This window comes from Parastagonospora nodorum (assembly GCF_000146915.1).
Source record: "Parastagonospora nodorum SN15 chromosome Unknown scaffold_1, whole genome shotgun sequence".
Classification (NCBI taxonomy): domain Eukaryota; kingdom Fungi; phylum Ascomycota; class Dothideomycetes; order Pleosporales; family Phaeosphaeriaceae; genus Parastagonospora; species Parastagonospora nodorum.
Window position 1 is genome coordinate 784,662 of NW_001884549.1, and position 16,378 is coordinate 801,039.

Consider the following 16,378-nt stretch of genomic DNA (forward strand, 5'->3'; position numbering starts at 1 on the left):
CTAGCCTGCTTTCTTCACTCGGGCCTTCGACCACTACAAGAGCATTTCTACTGCCGGACTCCCGATTCTTGTCGCGTTGTAATCGCAACGTTCCGAAGCATATACCATGGCTTTTCCGGCATACACCCCCAAGGCGCGCGTGCAGAAACCTGCACCGAACTTTTCTACTACAGCAGTTGTTGATGGCACATTCGAAGGTAAGCTTCCACTATTTCACATTCCAGCGACCCAAATGCAGCCATCATGTAGACCACAACTGACAATTAATCTCAGAACTCTCCCTAACAGCCTACACCTCCACGAAGCAATGGCTCGTCCTCGGCTTCGTCCCTATGGCCTGGACCTTCGTCTGCCCCACCGAAATCATCGCCTTCAGCGAACGCATCGCCGACTTCACTGCTCGCAACGCTAGCGTTGTCTTCGCATCTACAGATTCCGAGTACAGCCTACTCGCCTGGACCATGGCGAGTCGGAAAGACGGTGGATTGGGCAAAATCGACATTCCCTTGATCTCCGACAAGAACCACAGTATTAGCAAGGACTACGGAGTGCTGATCGAGGAGGAGGGCATCGCGCTCAGAGGACTGTTCTTGATCGACCCCAATGGTATTGTAAGGCAGATTACCATCAACGATCTCCCTGTTGGCCGCAGTGTGGATGAGACTCTCCGTCTGATCGACGCCTTCCAGTTCACAGACAAATACGGCGAGGTGTGCCCTGCAAACTGGAACCCTGGTGATGAGACCATCAAGGCTACGCCAGAGGGCAACAAGGAGTACTTGGGCAAGGTGCATGCGGACACTAAGATGTCTGATGTTGCGAAGACGAACGGTAAGTCCATACCGGCGAGATAGTAAGTCTTGTACTTATTAGATGTAGGGTCCTCATAGATCTTGGTTTAGATTAGCCTGCGCTGTTTCTCTACTTTCACGGCATAGGATGGGCGCTAGATAAGACCGGCTTCTTGACTATTAGATTTGCGAGTGTTTGAAGGATGTGTATATGCTGTTTGAAGGATGTGTATATGCTGTTTGAAGGATGTGTATATACTGTTTGGCGGTATCTCAGCCTCGTCTGTAGCTCATTCATCTTAATCGTGTTCCTACCGTTATCCAACTGCAGATAAGATCGAAGTGTGGCCGACATGTGAAAGACTGATGTCCGAGATCGGATGGTGGTCCTCGCACAGCTGAGTGAATCAAATCATGATACGAGACAGGGTTCTTGTCGCATATCATTGCGGCTGCCGTTGTAGCGATCTCGGACAATCCTCGGCCAAATCGGCACGCCACCCTAAGTTTGTCTACCCATGGACTCATGTATCAAAACAACTGATCTTTGCCAACCCCCTACAAATGTCCGCATGTGTAATCGACTTCGAATTCTTCATGACCTCGAATCAAGTTGACCTGGGAACATCACAGGGAACTGGAGGTATCACGATTCCTAGCAGGGTCCGCGTGATTGAGACGCAACTGAATGCCTGAACCATACTTACGATCCCAAATGCGACATCATGCTGCTCAGGACAGCACGAAATCTGGTGCGCCTATTGCGCAGGTACTGAATGATACGGATCCAATCCAAGATGCCACAAATCCCTCGTCCACGTCACATGTGTCTCAAGCAGCACCCTTCAGTGGTAAGCTAGCTGACCTACTGCTTGACACACCGGATCGACTGCGAACAAGCGAGTGGAGGCGTGCAGAGCATCAATATGAGGAACCATCCCGGACAGCTGGCGAGAATCCAGTCTTCAAGCTTCCGCAGCTTCCACAGCTGCCCACAAAGACTACAGAACGTGCTAGGATACCGCCTTTGCTCCAGGGTCTTCATCAGCCACCTCCGCTTCCACCTTCTGGTAGACTGTTTCCGCCCATTACGGATGGAGCCAGCGGCTTTGAGCAAGACATTCGCAACAGGATCAATTCCGTTAGTGCATCCCATGAAGCGCGGAGTAAAGCAAGTAAGGACAGTGTGTCGTCTAGAACGGTGGAATCAAACGATTCGAATGACGTCGATGGTGAACACGAGAAGGACGATCAAGATGACCTACCCCCAGCAAAGCCTGTGTCCACCCAGGATGAAGACTTGCCTTCTCCTCCAGCGGCGGACGGAAGCGAATCACAAACAGCACCTCACAAACAGAAGGGCAAAAAGAGGAAGAGGTGGTCTGATGATGAGACTAGAGACTTGCTGTTGGGTGTCAGCAGATTTGGCATCGGCAAATGGAAGAGGATTTTACAGTGCCCAGATTACACATTCCATGAACGGACTGCTGTTGATCTGAAGGACCGGTTTCGCGTATGCTGTACACCCGAAGGCTCAAAGCGAAGAGGACACAAGCGACAGGATGAGGAGATAGGAGAAAGTACGATTACGCCAAAAGCAACTGATCAATCAGAAGTCAGCACAGGGAAATCTGGCGTAGAGAGACCAAGCAACGAGTCTGCAACCCCGAACGACGTGAGCACCAAAGCCGCTGAAGACGAGTTACGAGTGACGCATCCAACATTAGTGCATTTGGGTATCAACACGCCTTTTGCTAAGAGTACACGGCGTCCACGTCGTGGCTTCACATCACGAGATGATGAGAATCTGCGCAAGGGTTTCGAAAAGTACGGCGCTGCTTGGCATTCGATGCGCGACGACAGGGAATTAGGATTTGGAGCTCGTCATTCCACGGATTTGCGCGATCGGTTTCGCATCCGGTTCCCACAAATATACGCTCAGGCAGGGTATAAAACCAAGAGCAAAGCCAAGACCAGGCGAGATGAGAAGGAAGATTCGAGCAAGCCATCAGACGCTGTGCCCTCACAGGAACCAAAAGAGTCTATTCCAGAGTCTAGGAAGAGAAGCCATGTCGAAGACAGTGTTCCGGAAGTCACTGTCAGTGATGTTACAGAACGCTACCTGGTACCCACCTCCAGCGCGAAACAACAATTACCCTACAACTTGTACCAAACGGATCCCGGCCCATTCTCCTTTGGAGATGTCTCGAGCGGGATGCCACCTGACAAGGACGACTTCAGCAACATCGTACTGAATCGAAATATCTTACAATGGGCGGACGCTAACAACTTCCTAATGGCAAACGCAACAACCACCGCGACCGGCTCATACGCTACGAACCATGCACTCGACATGTCGATGCACATTACATATCCGAATGACGGCCACATAGACCCCATGGCCACGCTCAAACTCCCATTGATGGGGGTGGGCGGGCCGTCCCTGAACCCCAACTTCCTAGGAAATCAGCCATCGTCGAATTCACGGCTGTCCTACCCATCTGATACCCTTGCTGCGCCGAATCCGTGGCAGTCGTCTAGCAAGAATGCTTCGTCGGACAGCCTTCTGCGCACGCCGAATCTGCCGACGATTGTGTTTCCGCATGTACCTGCTGCGAGTGCTAGGGGGGCTGTGCATAATCTACCGACGCCGGCGGATTTGTTGTCGGGGATGGGGCATGGTGGGGATGCGGATCCTGAGGGTGATTTTGGATGGGGGCCTAGTTAGGACGCTGTGAATGGAAGAATGAGTCCGTATAGTCAACCGGACTCTGGTTAGCCCAGAGCATGGGACTTGGTGTAATGAACAATAATGATACATTACTGTTGTCAAATCCTGAAAGTCACGTCGACGAGGCATGCTTGCGAGATGTGAGCTCAAGGGCGCAAACCAGTGTAGCATTAGATTTCAAATGCTAATCCATCTCTCCTCCATATCAGACCCTCATGGATCCTGCCACCAAGCCCCGTTCCCATCTGTACCTCACCGCCCCGTCTGACAGAGCTGAATGCAAAACTCCCTGAAATCGCCCTTGGTCGCCTCCTCCACATCTTCTTCGACGACGCGCCCATACTTCTCCTCATACTCGCTCTTCACCCGTGCAAGATGCATGCGGTCCCAATGCAGCCTAACCAGCCGCGAAATCAGCAGTTCAAAGCGCTGCTGGCGCTCATGCTTGCTTGTGGCGGATGCAGAGTTGGACGGCGGCTCGATGAGGTCCATGAGCGCGTGGTGCAGCAGCATGGCGTCGCGCGCGGGGCGATTGATTACGCCGTTGAGGATGTGCGCTATGACTTCGCCCTGTTGCGGATTAGTCTCGGAGGCGTGGGAGAAGGATGAGGAGGGAAGGGAAGGGAAGGGACTTACGACGAGGTTATTACTCTTCCGAAGCGCGTCCCGCGCAAACGAGGATTGATACGTGCGCTCATACGTCCTCAGAACTTCTCTTAGATGCGCATCGCTGCGCATAATCACGACTTCTAGCATCGCCGTCTCGCCGCCCTCCCGCGCCTTGATGGCGCGATACAGCGTCTCGACATCGCGATGCTGGTACTCGCGCGGCCAGACGTCGGATTCCTCCTGTCTGTTCGCCTCGAGCGCCAGGAGGACTGCTTTTCTAAACTTGTCGGCCTTGAGCTCCTTGTCCATGCACTTGACCAGGGAGTCTGAGTAGCGTTTGTCCTTGAAGGCGTCTTTGATCTCGCGCATTTCGAAGTTCTGGCGGCCCATGAGCGCTTCGATGAGGAGCTCGCGCTTTGCGCTGTTGCTCTGGTACCAATAGTTTGCCCAGTATCCTTCTCCCTCGAATTTGCCTAGCGCAGTGACGTATGCAGCCTTGCCGAAATTTCCACTCGTCTTGAGCTTGATATGTTTGGCAATGTTGATACCGCGGCCTTGTACTTTGCAATGGCGTTTGTATTCGGCGCGCAGCTCGAGCATCTGGTCGTGCGAGAGGGCGGGGAGGATCTCGATGATGGGCTCGGGATCGACGGTGCGCGAGGCCATAGAGTCGACGAGGGCGAGGGCGTCGTCGGTTGCGTCGTAGATGCGGGCGCGGCGCTCTTCTTTCTTGCGAGGCGGGTCGCGGCTGCTATCGCGTCCTCCTCTGCCACCGTAGGAATCACGCCCATCCCTGCCGCCGTAGGATTCACGCCCATCCCTGCCGCCATAGGATTCACGCTCATCCCTGCCGCCATACGAGTCCCGTCCACCGCCGTAGGCTTCGAGGGCGAGCCTGTCTTTGGGTTTACTGCGGAAGTCGGGGCTGGGTGAGCGCCCAGAGGAAGAGTGCGCACGACGACGGCCTTTGTGACGAGAGTCTCGGGGCGCAAGGCCATCCAGTGGAGGCAGATGGTCGAGGTCATCATCCAGCATGATTGCCTGTGGCATTGGGCTGATGGACTGATACGTGCCATGGTACGCCTCGAGCAGCGGACTCGGCGGTGGCAGTCCACCCCCTGGAAAGCCTCCGGGCATGCCTCCAGGCACAATTGTCTGGAGATCTGGCCGGTTTCCACTGACCGACAGCCTGTCCATGCGCTGGTTGAGCCCATCAGGCCGGCCACCGCTCACAGACAGGCTGTGTGGGCGCATGCCTGGGGATGGCGGCGCATTGAGCTTCCCTCCACCAGGCACCATCTCAACCACTTTGCGCCCATCGTGTCTTCCCCCCTGGGGCCCTTGTTGGGGAGGTCCACGGTAGTCGTCTTGCGGGTGCGGCGAATTCGCTCCAATCGGCGGTGGTGGGTACTGGTGCTGAGAATTGGGCGGTGGCTGAGGTGCTTGCGGTGTCGCAGTGTATTGAATGTTTGAAGGCGGTGGTGGGTACGAAGGGGTTGACGACTGCGCGCTATGTCTCACGGGAGGCTGCTGGTTCGCAGGCGCAACGGGTTTTGCGGTATACGTGATATTGGCAGGCGAGGTTGCATACTGAACTCCCCCTCCGCTCGTCGGCGGCGCGCGATTCGGACCAGCATGAGCTGCGGCCGTATATCACATGACTGCTGCGTGCTGTACTGGACATTACCTTGCGGTGCATACGCGACACCGCCGGGTGATGCGCTCGGCGCCGACGAATAGGCAGGTCCCTGTCCGTTGCTGAAGTAGCCGGGACGTTGCTCCGGAGGCAAGTCGCTATAATTTCCCATGGTGATGGGCTCGTTGGACTGTCTGCCGGCCATCTCAGTTACTCTTCTGCGCGTGAAAATATGCTGGGACACGCCCGCCCGAAGCGCAAAGCTCCCTGTTCTTCTACTCACGTCGCGTATGGCTGACCACCTGGCTGCCTAAAGTCATATTGGGCGCCGCCTGTACCTGCATCAGCCGCACCATAAGATGGCTCTCGAACATGAGACCGGGAGCGGGAGCGCTCGCGTCCAGGCGATTTGGACCTCCCTCGCCTTGATCTATCGTCAGGTCGAAGCGACATTGAATCGGCTACTCAGTATTTAGAGTGGTGTAATGAGTGCATCGCAGAGTGGGCTTTCGCTCCCAAAATCGTGACCATAATTGCGATGGCTGGGTGTTCTGTATCATGTAGCGCGACCAAATCTGTGCAAGCCTGTCGTGGAACTTGGGGGCCAAATCCGAGCAGGAAATCCAAAGTACACAGTAGGAACGCGACAGCTTCAAACTTTACTACTGTAGGATGCCGTCGACCAATAGCCCGAAGCTACATACAGTATTACTAGGCCTCGAATATGGCGGCAGGACTCGTGACTATGTGTATAGCTTCAGCCTATGATATGAGCTGCCCAATGTTGCACACTAGTCGCTTTCCGTCGTCGTGCTGTGCAGTTGATAACATGTAGATAAGAAACAGTACGATTGTCTCGCACTGTACTTCAGTATATCATCCGCTGTTGCTGACATCCACGTGGTAGCGTAGCTCAGCCAAAATCTCGGCTCTCACCGAAAGTATGTCCGCCGAACCAATGTCTTCACATCTTTAGCAAAACAACTTTGTTGAGTCCTCGTTATCGCACGCCATGGCGTATTTTCGCGGCAGCTAGCTAAGTTGCCAGCATTGGGCAACTGACACGAGTTCCTCAGGAAGAAGTACACTGATGTGACATCCAAATGTGGGTCATCGGAGGCAGTCGGCGATGCTCACCGCCGGCCTTCACGTCAGCTATCAGAATTTTTCCCACCGGCATATAACGTTTGTCTGGATACTGATCAAGTGTGTGTCTGTGTGTCGTGGGTAGCATGTCATGTTGCGCAAATTAGGGTCGAATTTGCGGCTGAGACGGTACACCGATATCAGACCCACCTAGGCCAACGCCACGAGTCGAGAGCAGAAGAAGCACATGTAAGCCGATATAACTTCGTCTGATTCATATACCGTAGTCCACCTGCTGGGTTTGCCCCCAAGTGATTATCCGTACATTTTTGTTAACCATGTTCGAAACCGTGGCACTTCCGGCGAATCTCCAGCCTCAATCAACTCTTGTCAACTTACCTGCTGAGATCAAGCATCAGATCTTCAAAGCATGCTTGACATTCGACGACGTTATTTCGGATCCAACAGTCCGTGGTGGGACTCAGAGGAGACCAGTCCAGTCCTTTAATGTCGCTATATTGCAGACATGCCAGCGACTGTATCATGAAATCGATCGCCGCCCTCTCTTCTCCCAGAACACTTTCCGTTTCACAAGCGTGGAAACAGCACGGTCATTCCTGAAAACCTTGGACGATCGCTACCGCGAAAGTGTGCATGACATCGAAATCGACATTTGTAAAGTCGACAGCAGTCTTGCACGCGACTGGCTACGATATCTCGCCTGGGGGAACGGACCGTGGGACTCAACATCTTGCTCCCTGCACATGGACGCCCCAAATCTGAAGACGCTGCGTCTGAATTTCGAATCATGGCCCAGAGTCTCCATGTTCCGAACAGAGCTTTGGATTCTGCTTAGGCAGATGATGGCCACTGTTCGAAGATTGGAAAGAATCATGGTAGTCGGAGCTAGCAAAGGGCAAGCGATGGCGAGAAGAGATCCATGGTCACCAGCTCACTTTGTCGGAGCGACCGATGTCGACTTTGATGACCTCGTCCCATGCATGTGGAAATGTGTCGAAGCGCCAGCTAATGACAAGATCATTCGGTGGGGCCGAAAGGATGGTAGACTGTCTCTTGAAGTCGTCTCCAAGAACCATCTCCTAAGACACGTCGACAGAGCATGGCATTCGCCTTCTGTCCGAAGCCAAGGCGAAGGATGCTGGCCAGAGAACGGCTCGTGTCTGTGGTCAGACTATGAGAAAAAAGATCTGAAAGTTATGGCCATGTCGATGAAAGATTGAAATTTCAGTCCCACCTTTGCCGGATGACTGGTCTCGCTGGATCCCAAGGACCGTGAATCTCATTCTTGTACCTTTGTAGTCCTATCAGCCACCAACTGCAGATGCCTATGCATAAAAATGTAAAGCTGCATCCCAGTACTACGCCTGCGAGGAAAGCTACTCGGCCACCACCTGTCAAAGTGACGAACAAGCCGCCCCATGCAGCCATGGTCAGCAAGACAGTGAGGGCAAGATGGCTGGACCGGGAGTGGATGAGCAGTTGCCTACGAAATATGGGAAAGAGCCCGAAGATTTCGATTGAGAAGAGGGTCAGCGAGAAGACGTGCGTAGTAGATGGTAGCCTTGACGCAAGCACGGCGGATGCCATCATTGCAGAATTGGTAGACATGGAGGTTGGCAATCTACATGCTTGTGTTAGCTCTGTTTGCATAAGTAGCCAATACACCCTTACTGTGTGCCTGGACCACCACTGTAGTCAAAGAAAGCCACATTTATCAAGAGCAACCAAGTGCTCAAAGCCCAGATGGAATCACTTGTCGTGGATTGTGTTAGTGACTTCAGAATAGGGCTCAATCCCAGAAGAGCAGCATATATCAGTACAGCAGACTTAAGCGTGGCAAGGCGCTGTTGAATCCGCCGCGAAGATGTTGGTTGGTTTGGGCCATTCGCGCCAATCATGCTTGCATCTGCTGTGTTGGACGAGTGTGGCACTCCTTGTTGTCCCATCCAATAGTCCCACAACACCCAGGCTAGTAGACTGAATAAGCTTGCCCAGCCAACAATAGCCACAGGCGATACTCTTCCAGTGAAGATTGCGACGAAACAGCAACAGAAGATGATAACGGACGCAAGATGCTGCACGATAATGGTAGCGTCTGACATCAGCGACCAGAACTCGTATGGTTGCAGCCGCGGATTTCTTTGCAGATGGTCGAGAAATGTTGCCTCATCTGTATAATTGTCCGGAACTGTGATGGTCAAACGCATATTCTTGCTCCATGGTCATTGCCACTTACAAGGTTGTTTGAACCATAAAAGCTTCTTATAATGACCTGTGGAAGGGCTGTGACTGGCAGTCCGCGCTGCATTCCTTCGTCTGTAGTTGGACGTTGCGCGCATGTCGCATCAGGAACGTATAGTTAGACACGAGTGGGTATGCAAATTTAGGTCTGATCATTGACGAAGAGATCGGCGCGTCAATGTGCAGGAGCTTCATCACTTCATGCACTCTCAGACAGGGATGCAGGTCGCACAGTGGAAAGAGGCAGACATGTGTGCCAAGACTTAGCTAGCTATCCAGCTATCTCCGCGCTCCGCAATTACACCCGACCAGGGTAGTCACAACTTGTGTGAGGTATTAGAAGCGGTACGACAACCCTAAGCAATACTCTTATTTAATGTTCTCCAAGCAACAATGACTCGCCGCCACTTCGACACCGTGGCCCGTCCAGCCCTCACGGTGTAGCCCTTCTGTCTAAGCGTCCTTCCAATCTCCATGTAACTCTCTACAGCAACGCGGATGGGGCCGCGAGCTTCTACAGGCAGAGTTTCTATCGCCCCCCTTGCTCCGTCATATATTGAAAAGGCTTTCTCTAGCAGCCGCATGCGCAAGGATTCCATCCGTGCGCCCTCGGGACTAATAAGAACCTCGTCGTAGGTCAGACCGCTTTCCTGAAGCCAATCCAACGGTAGGTAAACGCGGCCAATGTGCGCGTCCACGGAGATGTCCCGAGCAATGTTGACGTATTGGAGCGCCATCCCCATCTGGTTCCCGGCATCTACAACTTTACGCTCCTCGCCGGAAGTCATGTTACTAGGATACAGGCGAAATATCAGCTCTATACACATCTGAGCCACGGTGCCGGCCACACGCTCCGAGTAGAGACGCAAATCAGTCTCTGTCTTGATTGGGGATGAGGTGTTGAAAGCAAGATCCATTTCGAAGCCATGCAGCAGATCTTGTAACGGCTGACGAGGCAATTTGTGGGCTGGCAGCTGGAGAAGCGCTGAGCGCGCGTCGGATGGAAAGTGAGCCTGTACGAAATCTTCAGAGACGGTGCTCGACTTTGCATCGCTATACACTAAGTCAAGATATTGGTGGAGCTTGGATATCCACTCTTTGGCTTCCTCCGCTGTAGCCGCGTTATCCACGAGGTCGTCTGCAACGCGGCAGAAGGAGTATAACAACAGAAGATCCGATCGCAATGGTCCTGGAAAGGTTGCAGAGGCCAGGTAAAAACTTCGACTCTTGCGCTTCAAGCGCAATACAGCATCCTGAAGGCCTGCCAGGCGTGCGCGATCATACTTGTATGGTGACACCCACAGAGCGTTTATCAAGTCGAGTGGCGTTGGCATGCTTGGGGGTTTGGGGAACAGGGCTGGAAATGTGTACAGCACGGCGAGAGCATTGTCAAAAGCCAATTGACCGAACACTATCAGCGTGTTTGTGACGAAGAAGAAAAGAGCCTCCTCAATCTCCAGACCGTCCCACAAGTGCACGCCGTACTTGGTGCCTGGACTTATGACCCATGTGCCTCTTCGCAAGGCCAGCGTATCCACGAGCCAAAGATACAAGGTGGGTATTGCGATGGGCAGGACGGTGTTGGTCCACGGGAGGCCGAGTATGAATTGGTAGGCAAGAGTCCTGCTGCCATGTTAGCGCTGCACCCTTTACATTCGTCAAGATGTCATACCATTGCAGCAGAATAATAGGTGCCGCCCAGACAACGATGAGCCCTGTGTAGGTGCCCTTGGCATTTTCGTGCACGCGCAGCCCGGCCCAGACGGTCGCCCCAACGAGAAACAATTGTCCAGCGAGCTTCTGATACTTCCACGGCGACGATGCGGTGGGGCGCCCGGCGCGCAGGTATGCGGGTTGAAACGTGGGCTTGCTGAGGATCAGATACAGCAACGTGGTGTTGTACGTCTGGATGAAGAAGAAGAAGACTTCCTCGAGAGGAATGTCAAGCAGCGTGGGGCCAATAACGACATGGTCCGGGTAACTCCATATGTTGGTGCGGATCAGATACGAGTCCCAAGGTATTGTTGCAGTGACGGCGACCTGGGAGATGCATCGTTAGAGCAGTAGCAGAACCACGGGCGCGGTGTGTTGACATACGGTCACCAGGAATAAGACCTTGAAGGCATCGAGCTTGGTGAAGAGCGGCCGGTACAGCAGGGTAAGCAGTACGGCGGGCGGTATGGTGTATTTGACATGGCTAGCCGAGGCGGGTCAGTATGCGGTACATGGAAGATGGAAGATGGGCAAATGCTGCATTCACGTACACAATTGCATAGTCAAAGCCCATAGTGACGACGGCGGAGGACTGATCTGATGTGCCCTGGGAGACGTGGACTCGGACAGCTCCGCGTCAATTCGAGGCCACCAGCGCAGAATTGCAAGCTAGACTGAGGCTGCTTAGTGCCAGGCACAGCTTTGGCAGAGAATGAGCCGGCCATGGCGGGCGTGTCGCAGCATCGTTGGGACGCGGTTGCCGGCGCGAAAGCTCACGTGCGACGCATGCGGCATAGTGCCGCCCGCAAGCTCCTCTTGACGTCACGACTTTCACCGTCCGATCTTCCCTGCACATGTCACGACCGTTCACGCGCTAAACTTAATGGATTTGACAAGGCTTCGGCACCGACGGCCTGGGCGACATTGCATCATGGTGCCCGCACTTTCACCCTGTCTTGACGCGCTATCAGGCCATGATCTGAGACGCGTTGCCTCTTCACATGCTCGTGCCTGTCAGGACTGTGCCTCTGACTAACATGGACTCCATAACCTGAACGCATCCATTATCAAGCCCCGGCACCAATTTCTTTGATACTGCGATCAATGCCACCCGAGTAACCATTCTACTATGCCTCCTTCAGGACGCAGAAGGCCGCAAAAGCCAAGCCATCCGTTCGTCGCCACTTTTCCAAATGCACAACAATACCTCTAACATCTTACAGCTACCTCGCAGGCAACTTTGCACCCGCAACGAAGTCATGGCCGCCAACACCCGTCACGTGGACCGGCGACATCCCCAAGGAGCTACTTGGGGGCATGTACGTTAGGAACGGCGGCAATCCAGCAACCAACTCGGATCTTGGTCGCGAAGCCCACTGGTTCGACGGCGACGGTATGCTCTCGGGAGTCTGGTTCGAGCGGTCGTCGAGCAGTCCCCAGCACGTTGTCCCGCACTTCGTGAACCAATACATCTTGACCGATGTGTACCTGGCGAGCGTCGAAAACAGTTCTCTTCAAACACCCATCCTACCCAGCATATCGACTCTTGTCAACCCAGCGTCCCGGCTTCTGTACATAATATGGAGGATTATGAGGACCGTCTTCATTGTCATTCTGTCGCACCTGTCTCGAACACAGACTGCTATCAAGAGGATTAGTGTTGCAAACACCAGCATCCTCTTCCACGATGGGCGCGCGTTGGCAACCTGTGAAAGCGGACCCCCGATGCGCGTCACTCTGCCCACGCTGGAAACAGTCGGCTGGTTCGACGGCAGCACAGCAGAAGGTGAATCCATGGACGAATCGCAGAAGAACGCCGAAGTATCAACAGTCACATTCGGCGGTTCAGGACCACTCAGTTGGATGAATGAATGGACAACTGGCCATCCCAAGATCGACCAGGAATCCGGCGCCATGATCCTCTTCCATTGCAACTTTGCACCCCCATACGTACACTATTCGTTAGTGCCTGCAAAGGACATTTCACAGTCGGGACCGCAACAGCAAATCATGAGCGCTCCTGTGCCAGGTTGTGCTGGTGGAAAGCTTATGCACGATTTTGGTGTATCTAAACTTTCCACTATAATACTCGACCTGCCACTGTCTCTCACGCCTCTGAACTTGCTAAAGAACAAACCCATTGTGCTGTACGAGCCAGAGAAAGCTTCAAGATTTGGCGTCTTTCCCCGAACCGACCCGGCAGCAGTGCGTTGGTTCGAGGCCGTAGGGTGCTGCATTTTCCATACAGCCAACACATGGGACGAATGCAATGCCGAGGGTACAGTCACTGCAGTCAATCTTCTCGCTTGCAGACTGACTTCGGCCTCACTTGTCTTCAGCGCCGCGAACATTGCACCGCCTCCCCATCCGAACCACAAGAAGGTGGAGAAATCGCGACGCATGTCGTTCTTCGCCAAATATGACGACGACCAGGCGCTTGAGGATCCGGAGAAGTCGCATGCAGATGAAACCTCGCCTTTACTCAGTCAAGAAGAGTCCCAAGGTTCTCGATCTACACCACCGATCCCAATGACACATGACGATGAAGAGCAGTGCCGCCTCTACTATTACCGCTTCGCCATGGATGTCAAGGATTCGAATGACGTTACCCACCAGTTTGCATTGGCTGCCATACCTTTCGAATTTCCCGTGGTATCTCCTCATACCGAGATGACCTACGCGCAGTACATCTACGGATGCAGCACAACGAACGAGTCATTCGGAGCTGCTTTAGGGAAAGCTACAAAGATCGACGTGATTGTGAGGATGGACGTAAAAGCCCTCCTTGCTCGCGCACAAGTCACACCACCTACACAGGTCACAGGGTGTGTCGATGACCGTAGCATCGATCAGATTCTGGCATCGACGGATCGCAACGATCCAATAAAGACTTTCAAATTACCACCGAATCACTTCGGCCAAGAGCCAAGATTCATCCCAAGGGAGCGGAGAAGCGGTGATGCCAATGTATCGGAACACGATGGCTATCTCGTCTTCTACGTCTTCAACGAGGATCAGCTCAACGAAATGGGAGATTGCAGAGCAGACGCGGTCAGCGAGTTGTGGGTGCTGGATGCCAAATCTATGAGCGACATTGTCTGCAAGATCAAGCTTCCTACGAGAGTGCCTTACGGCCTACATGGAAACTGGTTCAGCGAAGAACGCATCAAGCAACAACGAGCTGTTCAGTCGCTGAGAGCGATCAAAGACCCACAGCCCGCAAGTAAGTGGAGAAGTAAGCTGATCAGTTCGATGGGTTAGAAGATGGAATCCTTGTACATACACTTCCCCGCACATTACCCTGCACCGCTTTTCATAACACCAGGATTCGAAGATCGAGTTCTTGGCAGAATTAATCGTAATAACTGATCAACATCGGGCCTTTTCCAGCACATGCACATGTGATTGTGTATCGTGCTGACGTGCGACACTTGCGCATGCGATTTACGTACGGCCTTTGTGAGGAGTAAAAGTGGTAGGGGTATGTTGCTGACTAGAAGTCACCTCATGGTTAACTCATGCCGGGTGTAATGAAACTGCCAATGAAAGTATACAGCTAGTTCCCGAATAGTCTCCTCACATGCTCGCACGACGATCGTAGCATCGAAATCACTGGGACTTCTCCGGACATATCTCTGCCCACTTTGCCATCATGGATAATCATGGATAATGTCAGAATTTTTTCTGCATCCTCAACAATTACAACGTGACGTTGACGGGGCTGTCTTTTTACGTGAAACTACCGTAGGTGACGTAAATAAACTATGTGGATGCTGTCAAAGCAAGCTCTGAGGAGAAAGCTTAAATGAGTGGTGCACAGACCGGAAAAGTGCGGACACTACCTCGACCGGCATGGTGTGGGCATCATTACTTCATCGAATCGAAGAAATAGTGGCCGGGGACACCCGCCACAGGCCTTTTGTCGCCTTGTGATGCAGACTAATCCGGCCCACCGAGTCGCATCCGTCAACTCATTGGCTCTGGCAATAGACAATGCTTCCTACGATCGAGACTGGAGATCTTCAAACATTGGATCATCTGCGCGGACAACCTTGAGACATCACGCACTACTCGCCCGCACCAATCGCTGGAACCAGCCTGGTTCTGAACGTTAGATGTCGTCATGGAAGATAGTAGCTCTGGAGAATTCTCAGGCAGTATACAAGGCAAGCTTGCGCCCGGCCTTGCGGAATAAGAAGCATTCCTTGTACTCTGCACCCAAAGACATAACACTGGCTTTGAGCAATCGTGCCTGATACAATCGCAAACATGTCGTTGTTCAAGAGAGCTAACAACGCTATCAACGTTAACAGTATGTCCATCTTTGAAGGCGTAAAATGATGCATCACTAACATGAGTTGTAGCCAACACCGTCAACGGCCGTACCGCTGACATCGCCATCACCGACCATGGCTCAGACTTGTATTTTGCCATTTGCGCGGCCATGACCGTCTCTGGCTTCGTCTTTATCGGTCTGGGCATGCGCAAGCAGCGTCGCGACCGCATCTTCCACTACCTCACAGCCGCTGTCGTCTTCGTTGCCGCCATTGCCTACTTCACCATGGGTTCCAACCTCGGTTTCACTCCCATTGAAGTAGAGTTCAAGCGCAACAACCCAGTGGTTCGTGGAAACTACCGTTCTATCTACTATGTTCGCTACATCGATTGGGTCATCACCACCCCTTTGCTCCTGACCGACCTCATGCTCACCGCTGGAATGCCATGGCCTAGCATCCTGTGGACCATCATTGTTGATGAGATCATGATCATCACGGGTCTTGTCGGCGCACTCGTCACCTCCAAGTACAAGTGGGGATACTTCGCTTTCGGCAACCTTGCCCTCGTCTACATTATCTACCAGCTAGTCTGGGAGTCTCGCACGCACGCCAGGCACTTCGGTCGCGATGTCGAGCGTACATTCCTCATGTGTGGATCCTTGACTGCATTCTTGTGGATCTTGTACCCCGTTGCCTGGGGTGTTGCCGAGGGTGGCAACGTCATCTCGCCAGACTCTGAGGCCATTTTCTACAGCATCCTCGACTTTTTGGCCAAGCCTGTCTTCGGTGCTCTTCTTATCTGGGGACACAGGAACATCGACCCTGCTCGTCTTGGTCTTGCCATCAAGGACTACGACCATGACACTTCTGTCTCTGAGAAGCGCAAGCCCGTAAGTCATCACTGATGTCCTCAAGGCTACTCCCCAACTAACAATTCCATCAGGATGTTGCTCCCGGCACCACCGCTGCTCACAACCCCCCTCTCGATGGCCCCGCCAACGTTTAAGCCATTTTCTGACTGAAAAGCTGCACGCCTGCGTCACGCTGTCGTGTTGGATACCCCAGGCCACATGGTCCCGATTACTGGAATGTTTCGTAGAGCTTGGTCTCTTCCACATTCTCTCCACCTAATACCCCAGCGAATACCACTTTAGTTTCTACCGTAACCTAATAATGACATCACGTTCACTATACACCAATTGTGCTTCGATTCACCCAGTGACAAATTTTCAGCTGCTTCTTGCAAATCTTTACACTCTACATGTACTGAAAC

General features: G+C 53.0%; 8 protein-coding genes across 8 annotated transcripts; 5 read left to right on the forward strand and 3 right to left on the reverse strand.

Moving 5' to 3' along the window:
• Positions 1-106: 106 nt before the first annotated feature.
• Positions 107-854, forward strand: SNOG_00334 (hypothetical protein; the record flags this gene model as incomplete). The annotated part of the gene is made up of 2 exons (XM_001790972.1): positions 107-197; positions 289-854. The coding sequence occupies 2 exons, from the start codon at positions 107-109 to the stop codon at positions 852-854; spliced, it is 657 nt and encodes a 218-aa protein (XP_001791024.1).
• Positions 855-1,506: 652 nt separating this feature from the next.
• Positions 1,507-3,416, forward strand: SNOG_00335 (hypothetical protein; the record flags this gene model as incomplete). The annotated part of the gene is made up of 3 exons (XM_001790973.1): positions 1,507-2,371; positions 2,417-3,219; positions 3,354-3,416. 3 exons carry the CDS (start codon positions 1,507-1,509, stop codon positions 3,414-3,416), a joined length of 1,731 nt encoding a protein of 576 aa, XP_001791025.1.
• Positions 3,417-3,774: 358 nt separating this feature from the next.
• SNOG_00336 (hypothetical protein) lies at positions 3,775-5,939 on the reverse strand (the record flags this gene model as incomplete). Its single annotated transcript, XM_001790974.1, has 3 exons — positions 3,775-4,092; positions 4,159-5,463; positions 5,763-5,939. The coding sequence occupies 3 exons, from the start codon at positions 5,937-5,939 to the stop codon at positions 3,775-3,777; spliced, it is 1,800 nt and encodes a 599-aa protein (XP_001791026.1).
• A 1,252-nt stretch (positions 5,940-7,191) lies between these two features.
• Positions 7,192-8,395, forward strand: SNOG_00337 (hypothetical protein; the record flags this gene model as incomplete). The annotated part of the gene is made up of 2 exons (XM_001790975.1): positions 7,192-8,032; positions 8,220-8,395. 2 exons carry the CDS (start codon positions 7,192-7,194, stop codon positions 8,393-8,395), a joined length of 1,017 nt encoding a protein of 338 aa, XP_001791027.1.
• A 146-nt stretch (positions 8,396-8,541) lies between these two features.
• Positions 8,542-9,213, reverse strand: SNOG_00338 (hypothetical protein; the record flags this gene model as incomplete). Its single annotated transcript, XM_001790976.1, has 2 exons — positions 8,542-9,062; positions 9,111-9,213. The coding sequence occupies 2 exons, from the start codon at positions 9,211-9,213 to the stop codon at positions 8,542-8,544; spliced, it is 624 nt and encodes a 207-aa protein (XP_001791028.1).
• Positions 9,214-9,471: 258 nt separating this feature from the next.
• Positions 9,472-11,402, reverse strand: SNOG_00339 (hypothetical protein; the record flags this gene model as incomplete). The annotated part of the gene is made up of 4 exons (XM_001790977.1): positions 9,472-10,738; positions 10,788-11,155; positions 11,213-11,312; positions 11,380-11,402. 4 exons carry the CDS (start codon positions 11,400-11,402, stop codon positions 9,472-9,474), a joined length of 1,758 nt encoding a protein of 585 aa, XP_001791029.1.
• A 427-nt stretch (positions 11,403-11,829) lies between these two features.
• SNOG_00340 (hypothetical protein) lies at positions 11,830-14,089 on the forward strand (the record flags this gene model as incomplete). Its single annotated transcript, XM_001790978.1, has 2 exons — positions 11,830-11,850; positions 11,978-14,089. 2 exons carry the CDS (start codon positions 11,830-11,832, stop codon positions 14,087-14,089), a joined length of 2,133 nt encoding a protein of 710 aa, XP_001791030.1.
• Positions 14,090-15,064: 975 nt separating this feature from the next.
• Positions 15,065-16,304, forward strand: SNOG_00341 (hypothetical protein). Its single transcript, XM_001790979.1, has 3 exons — positions 15,065-15,140; positions 15,193-15,995; positions 16,049-16,304. Exons 1-3 carry the CDS (start codon positions 15,098-15,100, stop codon positions 16,109-16,111), a joined length of 909 nt encoding a protein of 302 aa, XP_001791031.1. The 5' UTR covers positions 15,065-15,097; the 3' UTR covers positions 16,112-16,304.
• Positions 16,305-16,378: the final 74 nt, after the last annotated feature.

What these genes read in the sequence shown, in the direction of transcription:
- SNOG_00341 (XM_001790979.1), top strand. Translation starts at nt 15,098, where the DNA reads ATGTCGTTGTTCAAGAGAGCTAACAACGCTATCAACGTTAACA. An exon ending in CAACGCTATCAACGTTAACA is followed by an intron (nt 15,141 to 15,192) that starts GTATGTCCATCT and finishes CATGAGTTGTAG; the next exon opens with CCAACACCGTCAACGGCCGT. An exon ending in TCTCTGAGAAGCGCAAGCCC is followed by an intron (nt 15,996 to 16,048) that starts GTAAGTCATCAC and finishes CAATTCCATCAG; the next exon opens with GATGTTGCTCCCGGCACCAC.